General features: G+C 40.2%; 1 protein-coding gene across 1 annotated transcript in view; it reads left to right on the forward strand.

Moving 5' to 3' along the window:
• Positions 1–21,869, forward strand: part of TOP1 (DNA topoisomerase I) — a 97,957-nt gene that overhangs the window by 36,123 nt on the left and 39,965 nt on the right. Inside the window, exons 4-8 of the mRNA XM_058685604.1 lie at positions 11,001–11,124; positions 12,079–12,134; positions 15,274–15,369; positions 16,829–16,904; positions 20,343–20,449. Of these exons, the coding sequence (XP_058541587.1) occupies positions 11,001–11,124; positions 12,079–12,134; positions 15,274–15,369; positions 16,829–16,904; positions 20,343–20,449 (459 nt within the window). The remainder of the gene's footprint in view (positions 1–11,000; positions 11,125–12,078; positions 12,135–15,273; positions 15,370–16,828; positions 16,905–20,342; positions 20,450–21,869) is intronic.

The raw sequence follows: 21,869 nt of genomic DNA on the forward strand, positions 1-21,869 counted from the left end.
TTTAAAAAAAAATCTCTTCCTATGTTGGTGGATACTTGGGTTGTTAGTACCTTTTGGCAGTTGTGAAGAACACTGCTGTGAACATGGGTATACAAGTCTCTATTTGAGTCCCTGCTTTCAATTCTTGGGGTAAATACTTAGGAGTAGAATTGCTGGCTCATGTGAAACAAGTATTTTTATCCTGCCTGCTGTGCTTCTCTTCTGCTGGTTGATATGAAATACCAAAAAAAAAAAAAAAGAAAGAAAAAGAAAAGAAATCCTTGACCACGAAGAACTTCATCCTGAGGAAAATGCTGTTAAAGAATGCTAATTTCTATGTTAGCATGAATCTGTCCCCCCTCTCCCCCCCACCAACAAATCTTAAGAGAAACGGAGGTTAATGTTTAAAACAAGCTTTTTAAGATGAATCCCTTTTTCTCTGGTACATCTGACTTCACCAACCAAAATTTATCCTTGTGTGAGAAAAGATTAGGTAGAAGTGGCATAAAAAGCTTTGGGACATCTGTTTGGCCCTGCTCCGTTTTACCAAAACTTCCTTTCTAAAAATAAAAGATATTATTTTGGTGTCCTTTTTCTTGGAAAGCCCAATGTAGCTTAATTGTCTCTGTCTAGAAGAAGGCCTCATCCTGGTCCCTCTGCTTAGGTCTCCCATGACCTTGCTCATTAGGTCACCTAACCTTTCTTAACTCCTCTTCAGTTCCTGTGCATCAATACACATTTCAGAGGGGACTCAGAGGAGTCAGGAGGAGTATTTAATTGTGACAGCTCTTTAACTGTGAACAGTTTCACAAATAGGAGGAGGTGGTATTTTGTACATCTATCAAGCATACTTTTCCAAGATTATAGCATAAGCAAATTCATTGAATATTTCATTTAATTCATTTAATATTTTCTTCATTTTTATCAAAATACTTAAGAAATAATAGCCTGTGTTTGCCAAGAGGCATTGAAAAACCTGGCCCAAGTTTCTGTTTACTAAATCTGGTAAATGACTAAATCTAGCCCTGGATCTCTAATTCACATGTAAGTTTAAGACAGTTTAACCAGATGATGTGTTGTAAGCAGACTTCTAAATACTTCCTGTTTTGACCTCTACTGACATACTACCTCTTTGCAACAAACCAAGTGAATTGGTTATATATTTATATTTCATTAAAATCCTGTACACTGTGTTCCTTTTTTTTTTTTTTTTTTTTTTTTAAAGTTTATTTGTTTTGAGGAGAGCATGCGAGCAGGGGAGGGGCAGAGAGAGAGAATCCCAAGCAGGCTCTGTGCTGTCAGTGGGGAGCCTGACTCAGGGCTTGAACTCATGAACCATGAGATCATGACCTGAGCCGAAATCAAGAGTCGGACCCTTAACCTGGTGAGCCATCTGTGTGCCCCTATTTCAGTTCTGTGTTCCTTTTTTTTTAAGTGACTTCTGATCTTTCTAGTAGTTTTGGGTTTCTTCATTTTCCTTCTGTAGCAAAAGCCCAGAATAATTAAGATTTATTAACATGTTTTCTTAAAACTTCATTTGATTCCAATATTCGCTAATCAGTTTGGCATGATTTTGTTGGTGTTATAAGGAAACAAGTTTTACACTAATGTGTTTCTGTGTCTTTTCTTTTCTGTTAGATATTAGCATCAGTTATTTTCTCAGGCTACACTTAAGGCCCAAAGGAGGTCCAGGAGACCTCTTTCTCCCACACAGTAACATGTGCTGCATACTTGGAATGCCAGAGAAAGGGAAACCAGCCTTTCTGCTGAGACAGGACGGGATGTGGACCCATCCCATCCCTCGGGAGATCCCATCTTATTCATATACATTCTCCTGTATTGTTCTTACTTAAGGTACAGAATAAGGGAGAGGGTATGAAAGATCATTCCATCTTATCTCTTTGTGTGGTCAAGAGTCTGAGGTGACATGCCCGAAGTCACATGGTGGTGTGGTAGCAGAGCAAGGATGAGAGACCAGGGCTTCTGAGTTGTGTTTTTTCCCCACTACATTATTCCTTCTAGCAAAAAGAAAAAAATCTCCCTGAGAAAGGTTGGTTGTATAGCTGAACCTGCGTTAACACAAGCACTTCTTTCTTACATGCAGTGGTTGGCAGCTCAGGTTTTAAAATGCCAGACCTTTCAGGCACTGCCTCTTCTCTTTGGGCCCCAAATCCCTGAACATTTTGATAATAGAAGTATTAATCTCATTAAGTTCCGACCCTATTAAAACCCCATCTCTGACTACTGCCTTTTTGGCCCGTAATAACACAGAGTTTATATCAAAGTCAAATAAAAATAATTTATTCTATTATTTATCTCTGGCACTGCTTCTTTCTTTTAGCATTAATATTGAGCCCTTCAGGTCCTTTTAAAAAATATATATATAAATCTTGTCAAAAGAAACAAAAGGAATATTCTTTCTAGATGCTGAGGAATCACTGGGCTTGTGGGATCTCACTGGATACTTTCTTGAAAAGTTACAATCTTAGCCATAAATTATCTTTAATACTGGACCTGTTATGTAAACAACATTATTAAAAGCAATTGTGTGTGTTGGGGGGGGGGTTGGTTTTTAGAAATAAAGGACTCTCATACATTAAAAACAAGATTCCTCCTGCTAGAGTCCCTCCCCCCACCCCAGTCCTTGCTGGTTTTTGACTGTGCGTCTCTGGCCAATTTTAAGCCTGGCACTCAGGCTGGAGTGACAAATTTGTGGAAAGCCAGGGAAGATAGAAAAGCTTTGCTGTGAAATAGTAAGGGAAGTGCTTTTCCAGCCATGTTGGCAGTGCTAATCTGTACAGTGTGAGAAACATGTGAGGATAAGGATGCTTTTGGTTTCTGTTTTCCTCAGTTTCAAACTCTACCTGAATTAGAATTGAGAGAATGTATGATCTTAGGAAAATACACTGCGATTAAGTATCCATTTCTCAGGGGACGTTTTCTTAAAGGAATCACATTTAAAAGACGTTTTGCTTTCGTTTTTGTGAGCTATTTGCCAACGCCCTGCCACTTATCTGCAGATCCCTATATCAGCATGTGGCGGGGGAGGGGGGACAGTTAACCTAAGTAGGTAGGTAAAGTTGAGTAGTTGAGAAATGAAACTGAAGTACCACCACCATTCACGTGGGAGTCAATGTTATATAGTAGAAGCACACAAAAAATAGAAGTTGAGAGTCCAGGTTCTATCATGTACTGTGTGTCCTACATTTACTAGTTGTGTGTCCTGATTCAAACCATTTTATTTCTTTCTGGATCTTGTTTTCCATTTTGGTCAATTGTTGATAGCAGTATTGGTCTGGTAAGCCTTTCAGGTTTGTTGGGGGGAGAAGTCAGTGGAATTAGGTAGATAAAAGGTCTTTGGAAAGTTTAACATACTAAATAATTGAGGTGGTGGTGACGGTGACCTTAAATCCTAGTAGAGTGTCATTCAGATAAAGTAGAGCTGTCAGTTTTGGTAATCTTAGAATCTAGTTTAGTAGTTGCTAATTGATAATATCCAATTTGGAGCCCTAGTTTTCAATTCTGTCTAGCCCTATTATAAAGAACTGTAATAATTTATTTTTAAAGATCTCATGGTAGGAAGAGGATTTGAGCTAGCCACTAAAAAAGACTGTTAAGGTCTTGACAAGGGAAGATGATGGCTAGAAAGATGACATGAGACAGCGAGAAGAGTTTTATACAAACATGGACAGGCTGTAATGTGCTTTGCTCTGGAAGGAATCCATTTTGGTAGGCCTCGGGTTAATAGAAGGTGGGATAGAAAATGGGACTCAAAAAAACAGCTTGAAGCAAAACTATTAAATGTTATTTTGCAAAGTTGGGACTTGATTCTGAAGGGAGCTAGAAGCCATTTGAAAACACTTGAGAAAGGAAGATACAGGACTTAGCCACAAATGGTATGAGGGGTCTATAAATACTTTCTAAAATTCCATTCAATACAAAGTTTTGATAATTCTCGTGATTTTGTTTAGTAACTTGTAATAGTGAGGAAATCTTTGTTTCTTAGAAGCTTTCAGAAACTGCTGGGTTCTTTATCCAGAGACAACTTTTGAATTTACCTGGAATTTTTTATTTAGCAAACGTTACTTAAGCCATAATTGCCTGCTTTCCTTGAAGGGGCCATGAATGTCCTCCTTCCATAGCTTTGAAGCTCTCTAGGCTCTCCCATAGGAATTCCCCATTGGCTGTGCTCTGCTTCCTTGAGAAATGGCCCAGTAGCAGGGATGAGTTTGTTCTCTTAGCCATTAGTGGCTAAGTCCTATTCTCAGAAGATAGAAAGCCTCCTTCTGTCCCTAGCAGTCTTTCTTTTTTGTTTTGAGAGGTGACATAACAGTGATTGAGTGCTTGACTCAAGCTAGACTGCCTGAGTTTAAATCTTTATGACTCTCATTAGAGGTATTCCTTGATGAGTTACTTTTCTGTGTCTCAGTTTCCACATCTGTAAAATGGAGATACTAATACTTATCTCAAGAGTTTTGTTATGAGGATTTAAACTGCTTGGAAGGGGGGATGGCACTGGTGCTGTTAAATTTTTTTTTTTTTTTAATTTTTTTTTTTTCAACATTTTTTATTTATTTTTGGGACAGAGAGAGACAGAGCATGAACGGGGGAGGGGCAGAGAGAGAGGGAGACACAGAATCGGAAACAGGCTCCAGGCTCCGAGCCATCAGCCCAGAGCCTGACGCGGGGCTCGAACTCACGGACCGCGAGATCGTGACCTGGCTGAAGTCAGACGCTTAACCGACTGCGCCACCCAGGCGCCCCTAAATTTTTTTTTTTTTAATATTTTTTATTGTTTGTTTATTTTTGAGAGAGAGACAGTGCGAGAGGGGGAGGGGCAGAGAGATACAGAATCTGAAGCAGGCTCCAGGCTCTGAGCTGTCAGCACAGAGCTCGACGTGGGGCTCGAACTCACGGACCATGAGATCATGACCTGAGCCAAAGTCAGACGCTTAACCGACTGAGCCACCCATATGTCCCATCTATTAAATATTTTTATTGGTGATAGAGGACAGTTTCTGTTTTCTTTAACAGATTTAAATGGTTTCCCATTGCCAACGTCCTAGCTTCCCAGAATGTCGGACACAAGTTTGTTGTTGTTTTTTTCCCCTAAAGAGGTACCAAGTGCCTTCCCGGGACAAAAGGAAAATACTTTTTCCTCCTGGCTTCTTGCTGCCATCTCCCTACTTCCACACTTCTGCCTCAGTGCCTTAGAACCCTGGTCAACCTTCTCTGTTGTCTACTCAGCTCCAGCAGGAGTCACAGACCAAAGGTTTCACTGTCACTTTAAAAATAGTGTAGCATGGGGGCGCCTGGGTGGCGTAGTCGGTTAAGCGTCCGACTTCAGCCAGGTCACGATCTCGCGGTCCGTGAGTTCGAGCCCCGCGTCAGGCTCTGGGCTGATGGCTCGGAGCCTGGAGCCTGTTTCCGATTCTGTGCCTCCCTCTCTCTTTGCCCCTCCCCGTTCATGCTCTGTCTCTCTCTGTCCCAAAAATAAAAAAAAAAAAAAAAAAAAAAAAATAGTGTAGCATGGATTACTTTTTTTGGTAGAATCTGGAGATGTGGCTTTGAATCTTTCCATTTGTTCTCTTTGGCATTGCCTTTTGCTTGTCCAGGCTCTGCTAGTGTGGTGGATCTAAACCCCAGACAGACAGGGGCCCTAAGCCAAGGAGCCAGCTTCTGTACCTAGCCAATAATTGGTGCTTTCTCTCCCAGGATTCTAATGGTGAAATTAATATTTCATCCAAAAATGTGACCATTACAGAAGTTCTAGGAATGTTAGCTACTGTCTGTATTTTGGCCTTCAGTATATCCGAGACTAAACTCATTCTTAAATTTTTTCCTTTTTTTTTTTTTTTTTTTTAATTTTTTTTTTCAACGTTTTTTATTTTATTTTTGGGACAGAGAGAGACAGAGCATGAACGGGGGAGGGGCAGAGAGAGAGGGAGACACAGAATCGGAAACAGGCTCCAGGCTCCGAGCCATCGGCCCAGAGCCTGACGCGGGGCTCGAACTCACGGACCGCGAGATCGTGACCTGGCTGAAGTCGGACGCTTAACCGACTGCGCCACCCAGGCGCCCCAAATTTTTTCCTTTTTTTAAAAAAAAAATATTTATTTTTGAGACACACACACACACACACACACACACAGTGTGAGCTGGGAGGAGCAGAGAGAGAGGGAGACACAGAATCCGAAGCAGGCTCCAGGCTCTGAGCTATCAGTGCAGACCCTGATGTGGGGCTCAAACCCACAAACCGCCAGATCATGACCCGAGCTGAAGTCAGACACTTAACCGACTGAGCCACCCAGGCTCCTCCAGACTAAACTCATTCTTAAAATGCATTTTTTTCTTATATTTGGGTTTCTTACTATGATCAGTAGTAAGCCTTTCTCCTAGTTGATGTCTCTTATGTCACCCCACTGAAATTTCTTCAGTGTTTCAGTCATCTGTTCACTGCCTCTGAATTGGCCAGTATATTAAAGTCTATTTTGTGACTTTGACGTATTGTGTCTATTTTTTTAAAGTTTATTTATTTTGAGAGAGACAGAGACCATGCTAGCGGGGGAGGGGCAGAGAGGAAGAGAGAGAATCCCAAGCAGGCTCCGTGCTGCCAGCGCAGACCCCGATGCAGGGTTTGAATTCACAAAACTGCGAGATCATGACCTGAGCCGAAACCGAGAGGCAGATGCTTATGACTGAGTGAGCCACCCAGGTGCCCCTGACATTGTGTCTATTATGTGTGGAAAAGTTGGAAGGATCAGAATAAAGATGGAGGTAATTTCTCTCAAGACAAGCAGTCAACATATGAACTCTTCTACACTGGTCAGAATTTGTATCAACTCACTATCAGTGGAAAAGATGCTGCTCATTAAGCCACCATGAAAATCAAACTAGTTTTAAGCCTTCTGGAAAAAGAGGTACATGTTAGGAAATCCTCAGTGATGATGAGTCCGTCTAACTGATTCCAGATTGGCTCCATTTATCTACCACTGACCTAATCCTGCTTCTAACCTTCCATGGCACAGCCTTAGAAATGCTTCTGTATCATAGGTCTTTGTACCCCACGTGCATTTGCCACTTCAGGTAGATTCCCAGGAAAGACTGACACTGGGTCTTGCTTGTTGCCAGCACTCCTGCCAGCATGGGAGTTATGGATGAGGGGGTAGGACTCCAGTACTCTGTTCTCTGTTTTTGGACACAGGGACAGGAACAGCACCTGACAAGTAGACTTGTTAGCCTTGTGTTCAGGGATTCATAAACTCTAATTTTTAACAGTCCTAAATTGTCATCTGAGCTCACTTAGTATAAAAATCCTTACTGGCTCTTTTACATCTAAACGATTGGGAATGGAAGAAAGTGAGTTTCTTTTGGAAAGTCACATCAGTAGTTCCCATCTCATTCTGGTCTTTGGTTTAATTATGACTTATCAAAGGGGTATTACCTAGCCGGTACTTTGAATTTCCTGAATAGATTTCCCTCTCGTTATGTAGGCAGAGGAAGTATCATTGACTTTTTTCACTTTCCTGGGCGTGGCCTGGGTACTGTCAGATTGCTTTGTTGTTTGCTGACTTCTTTTCCTTGATCTCTGTTTGGTATGATAATGAACAGCAAAGCTGAAAACTGGAGGGCTGTGTGTACACTTACAGGTAGGTTCCCATGCTGTGATGGCCAAAAGACCAGAAAGCCAGTTTCCTAGCGAAACAGACTGATGTTCTTTCTAGGAATTGCTTTCATTGAGAAAGAAAGGAAAGTGGAAAGGAAGATGGAGCGTTCCTAAACTTAGATTCCTAAATCAACTGTTTATAGTTTCATGGGAAGACAAAATAAGGAACAGCTATCCCAAAGGTCTTATCATTTCAGGTATCCAAGATGTCTATACTAGAAAGTTTCTCCTTGATGGTACAATAAAGTTTTGACTTGTGTTTAAAATCTCAGACTGGCCATGCATCTTTCTCTAATACCGGTCTACTTTAAGTAGTAGGTATCAATTTCATGGACATGTAATGGTACTGATTTAGTGGAAAGTACTTTGAACTGGAGGTGGAAATACTGAATTAAATCCCAACCCTTCTTTCTAACATTGTACCTTTGAATTAGACTTTGAAACACTGACTCCTCTGTTTCTTCATCAGTCTAAGAGGATAATAAAATCCACCTCACAGGTGAGGATTGCATGAAATGTATGTGAGAATACCAAGCACAATGCTTCTTTGGAAAGTGGGAGTTTTTCTTACTGTGTGTGTGGGGGGGGAGGTATTTATCCATAGGTATTATGGATGTAATTGTTCCAGATTTTTTGCTCTTAGGCAAAACCTTGTGTAGATGGCCATTAATTCCTCTTATAATTAATGTTTAAAAAGCACTAAAACTACAGTGCTCGTCTAATGGAATAGTAAGCTCACATGGTTTGCTGTAATGGGATTTTGTACATGTAAGCTTCTGAAGAATTCATGGCAATCTTTGCTCTTTGGCTAGTCAGTCTAAAGTCGGAGAGAACTGGAAGTAAGAGTGTTAAGGGAGTCGGGAGCCGTTTTTGCACAAAGTAAAGAATAATATTTTGGTAAAACATTGCATCTTGGTAAAAACCAGTTAGGAGAACACACTAAGTGGAGGTGACATCGTTATCATGCTGAGCACAAGAAGCATGGTGGGACACTGTCACCATATGCCTCCAAGTACACTGAACTGGGCTCAGCCTTCATGAGTTAACAGAAAGTTTGCCTATGGAGAAACTTGTTACTTCATTGTGTGGCACATCTAAGTAACAACCTAATGAGAGCAACAGAGGGAGGAGTATATAAACAAGTGGAAGCTGACATCATTTTCTTTTATCTGACAGTTCCTGGATCTTCCTAACCCTGTAGTCCTGTTCCTACTACTTCCTCTGTCCTCCTGGCTAGATTTCATAAAGCTTTTGCTTATTTATCACCCAAATGCCTACCTCGAGTTGAGGCTCCTTTCAAGCAAAGAGATGTGTGTGACAGAAGATGCCCTTTTGATCCAGTTTCTGCGCCTCTCCCCTAACTGGATGCCATCATTTGTTTCTCCCTTTTTGGCCTTTTATGTACCCAGGTGTGCTGGCCAAATCTCTTTAGAACAAACCCCATGAGATGAACATAGCCTAATGAGATCATTGTTGGTAAAATGTCCTTTTTCTGGGCTGAGGCTAAATATGACAGATGGGAAATTCAGTGTGTGGTGGCAGGATAGGCAGGAGCCGATGCTACCTATAGGCCTGACTGTCCCTGTCAAATGGGGTTGCTGCCAGCTTCCTGCGTCTAAGGTGGGCTCCCCAGTGCATAGCACTTGAGTTCACCCTCCTTTTGTTAACTTGTGGAATATATTGGTTGGTGCAGTAAACAAGTTTCATAAACTACCTGCCCAGCGCACTGAAGAAAACACTCATCTAGGTCATCTGATGTTCTGCCACCCTAAATATGTGATTTTGCTTATTGCCTCTTTAGTTTTTATCCACATGCATGCTTTTATATAGTTGCACTCATTTTATATATTCCTTTTTTCCATCTGTGGCCATAGGCATTGTATGTATATATCTGTAGGGCTCACAAATTATAGCACGATAGCTGCATAACATCTTTATGCAATGTTATTTCCCAAAGAGAAACTTCCAGGATCTAGATCCTAGGGTATGAACATTTTTTTAAATGTTTTTATTTTTGAGAGAGTGCAAGTGGGGGAGGGGCAGAGAGGAGGAAAGAGGATTCGAAACGGGTTCTGCATTGACAGCAGTGAGTCCCATCAGGCTTGAACTCACGAGCCCCAAGAATACAACCTGAACCAAAGTCAGGTGCTCAACCAGCTGAGCCACTCAGGTGCTCCCAGGGTATGAACATTCTAATGGCTCTTGCTTTGTAATGTCATATTTAGTTTTCCAGAGGAGCAGTTCCTTTACAGTGGTTACCATTATGTCCACAAAACCCTTTAATTTTTTAATGAATTAAAAAAAATATTTTATGGATTTTTGAGAGAGTACAAGCAGGGGAGGGGTAGAATGAGGGGGACAGAGGATCTGAAGTGGGCTCTGTACTGACAGCAGTGATCCTGATGTGGGGCTCAAACTCACCACTAGATGATGACCTAAGCCGAAGTCGGACGCTTAACCAGCTGAGTCACCAAGGTTCCCCGTCTACAAACCCCTTTAAAAGCAAGGCTTTAAACGTTTAGCACAGGATATGTCTTTGCTTTTAGCTAGGTCTTTTCTTATTGCAGGGTTTATAAGCCACCTCTGGAAGGGACCAGCCTTGGAACACCTGGGTGACTCAGTCGGTTAAGCGCCCAACTTTGATTTCGGCTCAGGTCATAATCTCATGGTACGTGAGCTTGGACCCCACATCAGGCTCTGTGCTGTCAACGCAGAGCCTGCTTCCTATCCTCTGTCCTGTCCGCCCCCTATGCTCTCTGCCCTCCCCCCGCTCTGCACGCGTGTGCTCATGTGCACGGGCTCTCTCTCCCTCCCCTTCTCCCTCCCTCCTTCCCTCCTTCCCTCCCTCTCAAAAATAAATACACATTAAAAAAATTTTTTTTAGAAGGGACGAGCCTTTCCTAGTTAAGCTAGCAGGAAACATCTACTCTGTTGGGCTGTTGTTGGGTGTACATAGTCACCAAATACATTTTTGTGTCATTTGTTTCTACCCTCTCACCTCAGATGTGATTGCTCAGTTTGGAGCTTCCATCATAGTTTTTGCTGGTAGAATATTGTAGAAGCCCAGTCTGTATATTATTAGTCACTTAACAAAAAGTCCTGGTATGTTTAGAATGACTGTTTCTCTTTGGTTTCTTTGCTCCTTCGAAAACAAAAACATCAAACAAGAATAAAGAAAGTACAGTAGCCAAGAGCTTCTACTTGAACCTTCTGTCAGGATTGTTTGTTTAAAGCATTATAAGTTTCCATGGTTTCATGTCATCTTAGGGTATCTTGTGAGTTGATCTTGTGAAATGAACCCTTGTGGTCCCTACTCTGGGCTAACTCTTTCTTTTCTTTTTTTTCCTTTTTACAGTGAACATAAAGATTCTGAAAAAAAACACAAAGAGAAGGAGAAAACCAAACACAAAGATGGAAGTTCAGAAAAGCATAAAGACAAACACAAAGACAGAGACAAGGAAAAACGAAAGGAGGAAAAGGTACAGAACTTTCTTTCCAACGAGGAAGGAAGAGCTGTGAGATGTACTTTTCATTTTCTTTATCTACAAAAGCAGGTAATGAAAGTACCTTCATTGCATAGTAAAATCCCTTGGCCTTTGAGTGAAAAGGTCTCTGTCAGGAGACTTTGGCATCAGTCACAGTCTTAAGCAATGAAGACCAAAGCCCTTTACCACTGAATTTCACAGAACCAAATCTATCCATATCGTTATCTTACTTTAAATGCCATATGGATAAATGAAGAATGTAGAGTTTCTGGAAATGTCAGCTTTCTTTCGTGGGGAAAATAATTCTGTTTTTGGGAGAAGGCATAATGCCATGTTGGTCTTTTGTTGAATGAAGGTCCTTCCTGAGTGAAAACTTAGTGATGCTGGTGCCCTTTGTGGCTTTTGGTTCCAGCATAACCAGTACAAGCCTTCTCAAAATGGCTAGGCTCATCTGGCTGCAAATGAATGGTAAATCATTAAAAAAAAAAAATCATTTTTATTTTAGTTTCTGAGAAAATAGTGTTGGTACTTGGTAAATTCAGACAATATGAAATAGAGAATGTAATGAAAATTACACCTTCTTTCACCTCTTGCTCATTGTCCTTCATCTTTACCTTTTGTTTTGTTTTTTATTTTCTCTGCACACTGCCAAGGGCAAATCCTTGAGAGGTGGAGTATATTTATTGAGGGAGGGGGACCTGCCATCATTTAATGATAAAAAACTGTCATTTTGAAGGGAAACATTTCTTAGTAAATTGGATAATTCACCCTGAAGAACTGTAAAAAATGAGTCTTAGGAAAATGTCAAGACCTTTAGTTCACCTGTTCAGTTTTTCTAATAATAAGTCCATCTGTGATCAAGAATTGAGGCCACATGTTCTCAAATCAGAGCGAGGCTTCTTCAAATTTAGTCCTGTCAAGGTACTAACCAGTTACTATTATTTTCAGGTTAGAGCCTCTGGGGATGCAAAAATAAAAAAGGAGAAGGAAAATGGCTTCTCTAGGTAAGACTCCTCTGCTACCTTGGCTGTTCTTTCTCTTGGCCAGCTATGCATGTTGTAGTGTTGTCTGAACTTAAATAAAATATACTGACTTGACCCACCTCTAGGTTCCCAAGGAGGTCAGTAGTGAGAGGACTTGCTCTAAGCCAATCTAAGCATTTCCAAAGTGTCATTTAGTGAAACTGACCAGCACATTGTCCAGAAGGCTATTTTCAGTGGAGAAAATTGACAGGAAGAAATTTCTAAAAATTCAGATATAATTTACATACCATAAAATTCACCCTTTAAAGGTGTACAGTTTGGGGTGCCTGGGTGGCTCAGTTGATTAAGCGTCTGACTTTGGCTCAGGTCATGATCTCACAGTTCGTGGGTTTGTGCCCCGCATTGGGCTCTGTGCTGACCGAGCCTGGAGCCTGCTTCAGATTCTGTGTCTCCCTCTCTCACTGCCCCTCCCCACCTCTGAAAAATAAACATTAAAAAAATTTTCTTAAAAAAAGTGTACAGTTTATTGGTTTTTAGTGTATTCACAAGGTTGTACAGCCTCCCCCTACCCCACTTTCTAATTTCAGAGCATTTTCATCACCCCCAAAAAGAAACTTCATATTCAGTCAGTAGTAATTATGGATTTCTTGAAGAAAACTCTACTCTGAATTCCTCCTTAGTAATACAGTAATCCCCCCTTATCCACAGTTTTGCTTTCTGTGGTTTCATTTAGCCACGGTCAGGAAGTAGATGATCCTCCTGACATACCGTCAGAAGGGCGGTAGTAGCCTTAATGCTACGCACAGTGCCGACATCATTCACCTCACTTCATCCTATCACATAGGCATTTATCATCTCACATCAGCACAAGAAGGATGAGTATAGTACAGTAAGACATTTTTAGTGAGAAAGAGACCGCATTCACATAAATTTTATTATAGTGTTTTATAATTGTTCTGTTTCATTATTATTAATCTCTTGCTGTGTCTAACTTATAATTTTATTGCAAGTATGTATATATAGGAATAAACGTTGCATATATAGGGTTCAGTACTCTGCGGTTTGAGGCATCTACTGAGGGTCTTGGAATATATCCCCTGTGGACAAGGGGGCACTACTGTATTCTGAGGCTCATCTGTAGAAGCTTACTTGATATATGTTTTAGGGATTGGTGTAGATTTGAGTAGAGATACATGATTTCTTTTCACGAAGAAGAGGAAAATGCACTCTCGAGTTTGGTTTTCCTGTACTGTTCTTGCCATTTTGATTCTCTTCATCAACCTTAGCTCCCTAAAAAAAACATGAAAGTCCCCTCTGGTTTCAAAAAATAAAAAGTTTATGGTCATGTATTCTCATTTGTTCTGTTGAATGACAGAATGGTTTTTCTGAGAGTTGGTGGAAGGGTTTGCATATTAACTAGAGCACAGTGTTGGGGAATTTTGCCTCCTTGGAACTTCGAACTTTCAGTTTCGTTTGAGAACAGTTTTGAAAATTCTGCTGTGTACTCTGAGTCCATAGACTAGGAGAAACAGGTGCCCTCTTCAGGCACATTTTGTAACTGTTCTAGGAATGCAGAATAATACAAGTCAAGAAGCATTAGAGCTGAAAGCCTCCTTAGGTGTTCTGATTTCTCACAGTGAGTACAGGGTAGCTATTTGCTGCCAAGAGACCACCTAGGACTTTCATTAAACTAACACTAAGATACGAATAGACTCTCTGGACTTGGTGTGTAGTCCAGGATTCAGTTTCAGAAATTCCATGTTAGAAGATCAGGAACACAGCCTTCCAGGCAGCCTTCCATTCACTTTGCCAGACTGCTTGCTAGCTTGCAGGGTTTTTTTTGTGGACCAATCCAGATGCTTTACTGGGTGGAACACAGTTTTACAGTAAATTGTTTTACAAGTTCTTCCTTCAGGCCTAGTAACCCTTCCCACATGTTGTTAACTTCACCTGTGATAGTACTAGGATCTAGCATTTACTTAACTAGTTGGGTGAATGACAGTGTTTCTTTCCTTCTGGTGCAAAGTGTTTGGAGATACTGGACTCTTGACACTATGTTAGTAATTTCTGTGGTGAGGAGAAAGCAGCTATAGAGATTGGCATTTGAGGAGTGTGCAGGTATAAGGAAGAAAAACTGATCTCTTTAAACATTCAGATTCTGTTACAAGCAAGCGGATCCAGTATCCTTGGGGAATTGTGGGGTGGTAGCATTGAAACCCTGTGAATATCTTGAGTGTTCTTGGCAGCTGACTCTGGATGCTTATCTCTTGGACCCCTTAGAAACAGATGGTTTCATGTTGGGAGGCATTCCCTGTACTGAGTTAGCTTTGTTGTTGCTTCTGTCTGTGAACTGTTTTTGCTGACTTATGCCAGGCCAGGGAACATCCCAAGGTTTGGTGATTGCTGGTCCCATGGTTTTGTGTTTTTTTTTTTTTTTTTTTTTTTTTAACTTGTTCCTTCCTCTTTCTGGTTCAAAATAGTTGTCTAAGAGAATCATCTTTTTGTATTCAGAAGGCAAAAAGTCTTAACAAAAATAGGGCAAGGCACTCTCCTGTGTATAAAGTAAGTAAACTCTAGGAGGAAGTTGAACGATGAATAGATTTGGCTTGGAATGGCTGCAGTTTGTTGTCATTTAGCACATGCACTTCTTTTGTTGTAATGTGAGCTTAGTTATTTTTCCAAATAACTAAGGTTATTTTCCATTAGAATCGTAAGATACAAGTTCGAGAAATAAATTTTTATTCCCTTCCTTATAAAAGCTGTATTTAGCTTTTGGTACTAGAATAATCAGTTCGCATCATTGGTGGGTTTAGATACATGTTCATGTTGTGGTTTGGGTCATGCTGGCAAAGACCGCGAAGATGCAGTAGGAAAGAATACTGACTTAGATTAAGGAGTCCTGATCCCAGATTTTGCTATTGCCTGTTCACCTGTAAAATGGCGGGCAATACTGTCCACTTCACAGTAGATACTTCTGTTCTACTTCTCACAGTAGTGAGAATTAAGTGTAAGGAAGTGAAAACCTTTATAATTTGTACAAGTGCATGTTGTTATCCTTGTATTAACTACTTCTCAGTGAGATGATTTATCCCTACTTTGCAGTACTTAACAAACTATAGACATCCCCAGTCTCATTAACTAGTCTTTTTTCCCTCTTCAGTCCACCACGAATTAAAGATGAACCTGAAGATGATGGCTATTTTGCTCCTCCTAAAGAGGATATAAAGCCATTAAAGAGACCTCGAGAAGAGGATGAGTGAGTATTTCTTATTCCTTGATTTTTGGAAGCAAAAAAGGATTTGTTTATTTTTTTTTTTTTAATTAATTAATTTATTTATTTATTTTTTAATATATGAAATTTACTGTCAAATTGGTTTCCATACAACACCCAGTGCTCATCCCAAAAGGTGCCCTCCTCAATACCCATCACCCACCCTGCCCTCCCTCCCACCCCCCAACAACCCTCAGTTTGTTCTCAGTTTTTAACAGTCTCTTATGCTTTGGCTCTCTCCCACTCTAACCTCTTTTTTTTTTTTTTTTTTCCCTTCCCCTCCCCCATGGGTTTCTGTTACGTTTCTCAGGATCCACATAAGAGTGAAACCATATGGTATCTGTCTTTCTCTGTATGGCTTATTTCACTTAGCATCACACTCTCCAGTTCCATCCACGTTGCTACAAAAGGCCATATTTCATTCTTTCTCATTGCCACGTAGTATTCCATTGTGTATATAAACCAAAAAAAGGATTTGTTTAAACAGTAAATGCGATGTATGTCTCTCCAGTTTGCAGAAAAATGGCATTGATTGACTTCAGTCATTTGGAATTTGTGATTAATGGTCTGGGCAGCTTAGTCATCTTTGATTTATAAATGTAGGCTTTGCTAAGCAAATAAGTAGTGTACCTGACTGATGCTTAATGCAGAGATATTTATCTTTTTATTATTTTTTCATATTAAAAAGGTAATGCCTGTTTATTGTACAAATTTCAAATAATATAAAGTTCATCAAGAACATTTAAATTATTCAAGTTACTTTAAATTTATTATCTCCTACCACAGGTAAGTTTTCACTGTTAAAGCAATTTTTCCTAGGTTCTGTGCCTGTCCATGCATTCTAAGTGAAGTTTCAGTGTATAGAGATAATAAAATTGCTCTTAAAACAATTATTTGAGGCTTGTGTGTACCTCTTTCTCAGATTCAGTGAGGTTAAGTTCTACTCATTATAATTTCAATCTTGTATAGCTTCTTATACTCCAGGAATCTATAAAAGATTTATGATAGAAAGTGGGTGGAAAGGGAGGAGGGAAAATACTTGGTGAACTCATTTGTATTCACTTAGAATGCATATAGTATTTCTTTCCTCCCCTTTCCAGGTAGGTATTACTTTGTGGTAGCTGTTGTTGCGCTGGGCATTTGGTCCCCAGACTTTCATCTTCTAGTGGTGTCTGTTTCTGTAGATAGCCCTCCATCCCCCATCTCTTCCAGGCCTGTATGTAATATAAATGTTTTGTTCTATGTAGGACTATAACTGTTAGTCCTTGTTAGGCCTTCTTGACTTTCTCCATTCCTGTTCTGACTGTGGAATCAATCCCCAGCCAAGAATAATAGTCATGCCTGCTTTGGAAGCCTCCAAGAGGAGTTTGGAGGTCCTGATCCTGTTGGTGAGAACTACTGAGTCAAAGTTGTGTTAATTGCATATTCATGTTCCCCTTTGTAGTGCTGATTATAAACCTAAGAAAATTAAAACAGAAGATCTCAAGAAAGAGAAGAAACGAAAACTGGAGGAAGAAGAGGTTAGTAAAGAGACTGTGGCCCTTGGAGGCTTGGGTTTGGAATAGGGAGTTTTCCATAAAACAGCTTTTGAAGGCAGGTGAGTTTTAGGAATTTATTGGTCTTTCGTAGGGGAACTGCTAAGAAAGACGTGTAACAGTTGCTGTGGCACTGCAAGTTTTAAGATCTTTCTTAGCCTTCGTGGGTGACTGCCCGTAGCTCTGCTGCTAGCTGATGTTCTTGGAGAAAGTACACCATCTTCATACCTGCAGAGGAAGTGTTAACAAGAAATCATACTTTGGCTTACAACCTAGAAGAGTTTTCCCTAAGAATGCTTTTTAGTGCTCTCATATCTAACAAAGCTTGCTCATCACTTACTTAGGGTAACCTCCGTGTTTAAAGGTCTTTAATGGGTGCCGCTTGGACATATGATGCAATCCAAGCTCTTTACCATAACTCCTCCAGGTCTGGCCCCTGCATCTGGTACCTCCCTTCATCTTGTGCCTCTTCTCTAATTTGGCTTGTTCAGACACACTGAACTCCTTTGTTTCTTTTGCACACTGGATTCTTTTGTGCTTCATGGCTTTGTGTAGCACATGCTGTTCCCTCTGTCTGGAACACACATGCTCTTCCTCCCTTCTTCTCCTGGCTTATCACCTTCCTTAACATCTCAGCTCATCACAAGTACTTTTCTAGGGGTTCGGTTTTATGCTTGTAGTATTTAAAATAATACGGTCCCTTCTTTTGACACTTCCTATTTCTTATACTAAAGAGTTAATTATTATTAGCAAGTAATTCAAGTGAAAGATGTTAGAAGATCACAGGAGTCTTAACATCTTGCATTCTCGGAAGGGGTTGAATGAGTTCTTGGCTCTTATGCTGTGTTTGTGGTTAGCCATGGTCATGGGCAAAATGGATTCACAGGTATTAAGTCACTAGCACATCAGAGTATGAGCAGTAAAGATAGTAATAGGAGCAATGGGTTTTAAGAGTAATCTATTATAGTAGTAGTAAAATTTATAATAATTAAAATTAAACATAATAGATGCTTACTGTGTGCCAGACACTATTAGTGCTTTAAATGAATGATTGATTTCATTTCATCCTTACAATCACCTTTAAGAGGTAAATACTGCTACTATCGTCTCTCCATTTTACAGATGCAGAGACTGAGGTATAGAGAAGCTGAATCATTTGCTTGAGTCCTACTTACTACTAAGTAGTAAAGCCAGGATTCAGTCCCATGCACTCTGATTCCAGAACCATTACACTAGCTACCATGTTATCTTGTCTCCTGCGTGTCTTTGCTGATCTTTTAACTCCACGGGAGGGGAGAAGAGTCTGAAGTGAAATCACATTAAGATTATTAATGAGAAGGAGAGCCATAGAGAGATGATCAGGTCCTAAGTTAGGAAACTGGTTTTCCTGACTGCTAGCCCGTTCTTAGCAGTGTCAGCTTATGAGCACCCTCTCAAGGAATCGAGAGTGAAATGCTGAGTGGTTGTGGTAGTCACCCCACTTTTGTGTAGATTATCAGTACAGACTAGTGGGTAAAGAAATACACACAACTTTAGCTTTTCCATGCTTTCTGTACTTTAGGCCTTTGCTGCACTAATGTAAAATAATACCTTTTTCACAGTTTAGAAGGAGGTAGTAATAACTGCTTTAAACCGTTTGGAAAAAAGGACGCTTAACTTTATTTTTAATTGTCCTTTTCAGCAACCCTCTTCCTACAGGGGAGGAAAAAAACCACACAGGCTGAAAGACCTAGAGTTAATACACAGTCTTATTATGGCCAGTACCCTAGATGGCAGGAGCAGTCCTGAAACCTCACTAACTGGCTGTGTTTTTTTTTCATTTCTGGGAATTGTTGGGAAGTCTCTTGGTGACTGATTATCCCATTTTGAATCTTGAAAACATACAGTGTAGCCAGTGGTTTCTTGATGGGACCATCTGCATGCGTGTTCAGAAGCTGTAGGGAGAATGTCTTAACTGAAAAACATTTCCCTTTCCTGTGGTGTGTTTCAGGCTAAATAGTAAACATTATCTGGATTATATGATCTTCTAGTACTTTCTCCTCCCAAACATACATTTATATTCTCCATTCCTATTTTAAAATAGTTTGGTATCATAGTCCTTCCCCTTCCTTCTACCCCAAAAATCATTTGCTTTAAAATCCTGAGTTTGGGGCGCCTGGGTGACTCAGTTAAATGTCCGACTACAGCTCAGGTCACGATCTCGCGGTTCATGGGTCCGAGTCCTGCGTCAGGCTCTGTGCTGACAGCTCAGAGCCTGGAGCTTGCTTCGGATTCTGTGTCTTCCCCTGTCTCTGCCCCTCCCCCGCTCATGCTCTGTCTCTTTGTTTCTCTCTCTGTCTCTCCCTCTCTCAAAAACAAATGAACATTAAAAAAAGAGTTTTTAAAAAATCCTGAGTTTATCCTGATTGTTATATCCTGTCATGTAGTCCTAGAATGTTTATATATTCCAGTCATTCCCATGAGTCACACTATTATTTTTCTGGTAATAGCAGCTATATAGGACCTTGAACAAGTGACCAAACCCTGTTTTGGAGTTTTCCTTGATTATAACTGGAAAAGGTCAAACTGTCGATAAAGGTCTTGATTCAAGCCCTGCCATTCTGTAATTGATTTTAAGAGGACTCAAAACCACCTTTCAGAGCTACATAAAACTTGCTGAATAAGAAGTTATCTTGGATAGTTAGGACAAAGGAAAATATTCTTTAAGAGTTTAGATCCTGTGGAGCAGGACCCCCACCTGTTGAATAACACACTTTTTACTGGATGTGTGTGTTTTGAGATTAATCTCCTGTGTTACTGAGTTGTATTTGTTTATGTTTGTGCCACAATGACAGCTCATCTAGGGTCACAGTTCAAAGAAGAGCCATAGAGAAATACGTTACTGTACTAGGAATTGGTGATCATTTTAGGACCTCTCAAATACTTGTTTACTGCTTCGTGACTCTATATGCAAGCAACAGTGATAGTTAATATTCCCCCACTAGACTCCATCAGGAATTTCCTTTCAAATTGTATATAAGTGTCTAATACAAGGCCTATACCCATTATTTGATGGTGTTGGGAGAGGTTTAAAAACAAGTGAGGGTAATACATTGGGATTACTCTCTATTAGCAGTGCTCTCCCAAACATTCCTCTGAGGCTAAAAAATATACGTATAATTTCCTAGACTCTTCCATGCATGGTGAATGTTTTTAACTACTTTCTTAGGTAATCATTTGTCAGGGAATTTTGGGAAATACTGCTCTAGAGAAAAGGACCAGTAAATTTTCATTCATTTATTAAATTGAGAGGATTGGATTTAGGAACCTCTCCACTTGTAATATTCTGTGGTTCCAGTTTTTCTTTCTAATGGCCCCTCAGAACTACTTCTAAAAATGTGATTGGTACTTACTTAAGTGCTTTCTCACCATGTTTCTTTGTAGGATGGTAAATTGAAAAAACCCAAGAATAAAGATAAAGATAAAAAAGTTCCTGAGCCAGATAGCAAGAAAAAGAAGCCGAAGAAAGAAGAGGAACAGAAGTGGAAATGGTAACATGGCAGCCCTGGTTACAGTGTCCACTCTTGGGTTCCACGGCCTAACTGAACAAAAGTGTTATTAAAATTTAATAGCCTGATATTTGGAGGAGGAGGAAAGTACTTAAAATCTTTCCAGAATAACATGCTGAAATAAGTTTTCTAGGTCCTAGCAAACATCCTAGTGAAAGCATTAACTACATTTCAACGTACTGGTTGTCAAAATTTGGTCCCACCCTGGAACAGAATGAACTACAGAAGTAGAGAGAGAGAGAGAGAGAGAGAGAGAGAGAGAGAGAGAGAGAGAGAGTGTGTGTGTGTGTGTGTGTGTGTGTGTGTGTGTGTGTGTGTGTGTTAGAGGAATTGGCATATGAAGAAAGTTGCATTTAAAATGATAAAGAAAAGATGGATTATTCTATAAATCAGGTTCAGGAAACTGCCTATTTATAGGTTTAAAAAATAACCTCCACAAGAAAATCTGGATGAATATTTTATAATTGTAGAATAACGAAGACCTTTTGAAGCAGGATATATAACCAGAGCCATAAGGAAGAGATTTATAAAATTGGTCTATCGAAACTACAATGTTGCATATGGCCGACAAATTCATGGCATTAAAAACAATCATAAGGGAAAATACTTGCAGAGGACTGAGATTCTTTTTTTTTTTTTCAACATTTTTTATTTATTTTTGGGACAGAGAGAGACAGAGCATGAACGGGGGAGGGGCAGAGAGAGAGGGAGACACAGAATCGGAAACAGGCTCCAGGCTCCGAGCCATCGGCCCAGAGCCTGACGCGGGGCTCGAACTCACGGACCGCGAGATCGTGACCTGGCTGAAGTCGGACGCTCAACCGACTGCGCCACCCAGGCGCCCCTAGGACTGAGATTCTTAATATGAAAAAAGGTCTTTTAACATAAATATGAAAGGAACGGTCTTAGAAAAGTGATCAGTAAAACATCTTAGGATAGGGGAAAAGAAAGATGCCAAGAACAATAATCAATGATACATCTTTTTGTTTAATGTCTTTCAGATTAGGAAACAATGCGTATCAAAATATCTAGGGTTGTAATTAAGAAAACAAGTGTCATCGACAATGGGAGTGAAGATTTAGTCTTTATGGGAGGAGTAGAGTAGTAACAGGGTACTTCTGAAATGTGTTTAGGTGGGAAATTTTATTTTTTAATAAATTTAGCTATTTAGAATTTTGAAGTAAACAAGTATTTTTATTTTATTTATTTTTTTTTTATTTTTTATTTTTTTCAATGTTTTTTTATTTATTTTTGGGACAGAGAGAGACAGAGCATGAACGGGGGAGGGGCAGAGAGAGGGACACACAGAATCAGAAACAGGCTCCAGGCTCCGAGCCATCAGCCCAGAGCCTGACGCGGGGCTCGAACTCACGGACCGCGAGATCGTGACCTGGCTGAAGTC

Source organism: Neofelis nebulosa, chromosome 9 (genome assembly GCF_028018385.1).
Source record: "Neofelis nebulosa isolate mNeoNeb1 chromosome 9, mNeoNeb1.pri, whole genome shotgun sequence".
Taxonomy (NCBI): domain Eukaryota; kingdom Metazoa; phylum Chordata; class Mammalia; order Carnivora; family Felidae; genus Neofelis; species Neofelis nebulosa.